The 2,977-nt window shown below is 52.2% G+C and overlaps 1 protein-coding gene across 1 annotated transcript in view; it reads right to left on the bottom strand.

The window, feature by feature from the left end:
- Window positions 1-775: 775 nt before the first annotated feature.
- LOC136636086 (uncharacterized) overlaps window positions 776-2,977 on the bottom strand; it is a 9,272-nt gene continuing 7,070 nt past the window's right edge. Inside the window, exon 2 of the mRNA XM_066611107.1 lies at window positions 776-957. Coding sequence (XP_066467204.1) covers window positions 776-957 — 182 coding nt within the window. The remainder of the gene's footprint in view (window positions 958-2,977) is intronic.

Below are 2,977 nucleotides of genomic sequence, written 5' to 3'. Positions count from 1 at the left end.
GCTGGACTAGATGGGCCTATGGCCTGATCCTGATCCAGTGGGGCTGTTCTTATGAGACTGGGGACCCACCGCTGATCCTGTGGCCCCCTTCCAGGATCTGATCCACCCACTCCCTGCCCCCACCCACCCAATTCCCCACTACCTCTTGGGTCTTCCCAACAACCCTATGGGGTTATAGGCTGAACTGGGCCAGCTTTAGGAGCTGCCGGGCAAGACAGAGAGAAGAGGCAGTGTAGGATTATATAAGGAACTCAGTTTTGAGAAGGCAGGACCATGATTGGATGGGATCCAAGACCTCTTCTGCCCAGGCTTGGAAAGGTTGCCACAATCTCCCCCCCCCCACACACACACACACACCACCACCACCACCAACTGAGGTTTCTCAGCCCTATTGGGGTGGGCATGTTGAAGAATACTGACTTAGTGGTACGACTGCATCAGTGGGGGGGGGGGTTTAAATAGGATTGGGCTTTTATTGTACTAAGGGAGCCACATATGGGCAAAACCATCTGTGAGAAATCCCCCCCCCGCCAGAAAATTTTTACTCGTCTTCTCCAACCTTGTCTGCTTGAAGATTTTCAGACATTTGAGCCATGGAAAGGGCCCAGAAATTCACAACACAGTATCACTATGTGTGACCATACGGGGTTAAACTCCCGCCGATCTTAGAAACGTCCCCGGTTTCCAAGCCGAGATAGGAGACCCGAGACCAAGATACAGCCATCAAAGCCACACGCAGGTTCTCAAGGACGGCGCACATGAGCTCAAACCCACTTCAAAGCCCCATCCTGGCCTCGCCCGCGAATGACTCCACAGACCTTCCTGCTGACGGAGCCGGCCCAGAAAAATGGTGGTAAGAGGCTTGATCCATATCTAAGGCCCTTGGCAGACGTTCAAAGAAGTTTGCGTTAATTAAGGCTCTGAATTCATTCTCCGGAGCAGGACCCAAGCATGTGGCTGTACTAATTGCACGCTTCGTTAGACAAAATGCAAAATGAATCTCGAGGCTGGCATCAGACACAGGACTGAATGGTGTTTTTTGTTGTTTTTTTTAATGAAAATAATCTTTTTCCTGGGAAGAAAATGTGTGTTAGTTCTGGAATAGTTCAACCCTGGAACCTTCTGCCTCTCTACTCAAAAGCAGGTACATAAGTACATAAGAACATAAGAACAGCCCCACTGGATCAGGCCATAGGCGCATCTAGTCCAGCTTCCTATATCTCACAGCAGCCCACCAAATGCCCCAGGGAGCACACCAGATAACAGGAGACCTGCAAGGCCTCCTGAGAATTGTAGTTAAGAACATAAGAACAGCCCCACTGGATCAGGCCATAGGCCCATCTAGTCCAGCTTCCTGCATCTCCCAGCGGCCCACCAAATGCCCCAGGGAGCACACCAGATAACAAGAGACCTGCAAGGCTTCCTGGGAATTGTAGTTAAGAACATAAGAACAGCCCCACTGGATCAGGCCATAGGCCCATCTAGTCCAGCTTCCTGTATCTCACAGCAACCCACCAAATGCCCAGGGAGCACACCAGACAACAAGAGACCTCATCCTGTGGCAAGGAGTTCCAGGATGTTCCAGGTACTGTGGGGCTGACCTGGGTATATGTGTAGGATTGCAACCCAGGTGGATCACACCATGACCACCATTTCCCACCTCCATTATGGCCACCTGAATGCCCATCTTGTTCCGATGACCACCATTGCAAAGACCCACTAGCATGGGAGAAGAAGCCATGATGGCTATATGTGCCACCTCTGGGTTTTAGAGGTAGCCTATAGGCCGGGTGCAAGGGAGTGATAATAGGACATGGGTACTTTGTGGTCTTGTGTGCTCCCTGAGTCCTCTGGTGGGTCACTGGGAGATGCAGGAAGCTGGGCTAGATGGGCCTTTGGCCTGATCCAGCGGGGAAGGGTATGATGACCAATATGAAGGTGGAAAGGAACCTCCGCTGGTTTCCACCAGCTTCCCCTGAATAACTTCCCTTCGTGGGACGGACAGGGCTGGCTTTGCAGCCCATGTTCTCCCTTTCTCTGAGGTGCAAATTAAGGGGTGCTTGCCATAGGGGTCATTCCCCCCAGATCAGGGGTCTTTAAACTTTTCGACCAAAGGGCCACATCAAATAACCGGCAGTGTCAAGGGCCGGGGGGAAAAAAAATATTGTTGGCAACCTTCAGTCTCGAGAGACTCTGGTATCGCGCTCTGAATGGTGGTTCTGGAACAGCGTCTATTGTGGCTGAAAAGGCCAATTCGGGAGTGACAATCCCTTCCACACCGGGAGCAAGTGCAGTCTGTCCCTGGTCTGTCTCCCTGGCTGTGGGCCTTCCTTCTTTGCCTCTTTGCCAAGTGTCTCTTCAAACTGGGAAAGGCCATGCTGCACAGCCTGCCTCCAAGCGGGCCGCTCAGAGGCCAGGGTTTCCCACCTGTTGAGGTCCACTCCTAAGGCCTTCAGACCCCTCTTGCAGATGTCCTTGTATCGCAGCTGAGGTCTACCTGTAGGGCGCTTTCCCTGCACGAGTTCTCCATAGAGGAGATCCTTTGGGATCCGGCCATCATCCATTCTCACGACATGACCGAGCCAACGCAGGCGTCCCTGTTTCAGCAGTGCATACATGCTAGGGATTCCAGCTCGTTCCAGGACTGTGTTGTTTGGAACTTTGTCCTGCCAGGTGATGCTGAGGATGCGTCGGAGGCAGCGCATGTGGAAAGCGTTCAGTTTCCTCTCCTGTTGTGAGTGAAGAGTCCATGACTCGCTGCAGTACAGAAGTGTACTCAGGACGCAAGCTCTGTAGACCTGGATCTTGGTATGTTCCATCAGCTTCTTGTTGGACCAGAACTCTCTTTGTGAGTCTGGAAAATGTGGCAGCTGCTTTACCGATGCGTTTGTTTAGCTCGGTATCCAGAGAAAGTGTGTCGGAGATCGTTGAGCCAAGGTACACAAAGTCATGGACAACCTCCAGTTCATGCGCAGTG

The sequence above is a fragment of the Tiliqua scincoides genome, unplaced genomic scaffold, assembly GCF_035046505.1.
Source record: "Tiliqua scincoides isolate rTilSci1 unplaced genomic scaffold, rTilSci1.hap2 HAP2_SCAFFOLD_84, whole genome shotgun sequence".
NCBI classification, from domain to species: Eukaryota; Metazoa; Chordata; class Lepidosauria; order Squamata; family Scincidae; genus Tiliqua; species Tiliqua scincoides.
This window is presented reverse-complemented; position numbering and strand designations above follow the sequence as displayed.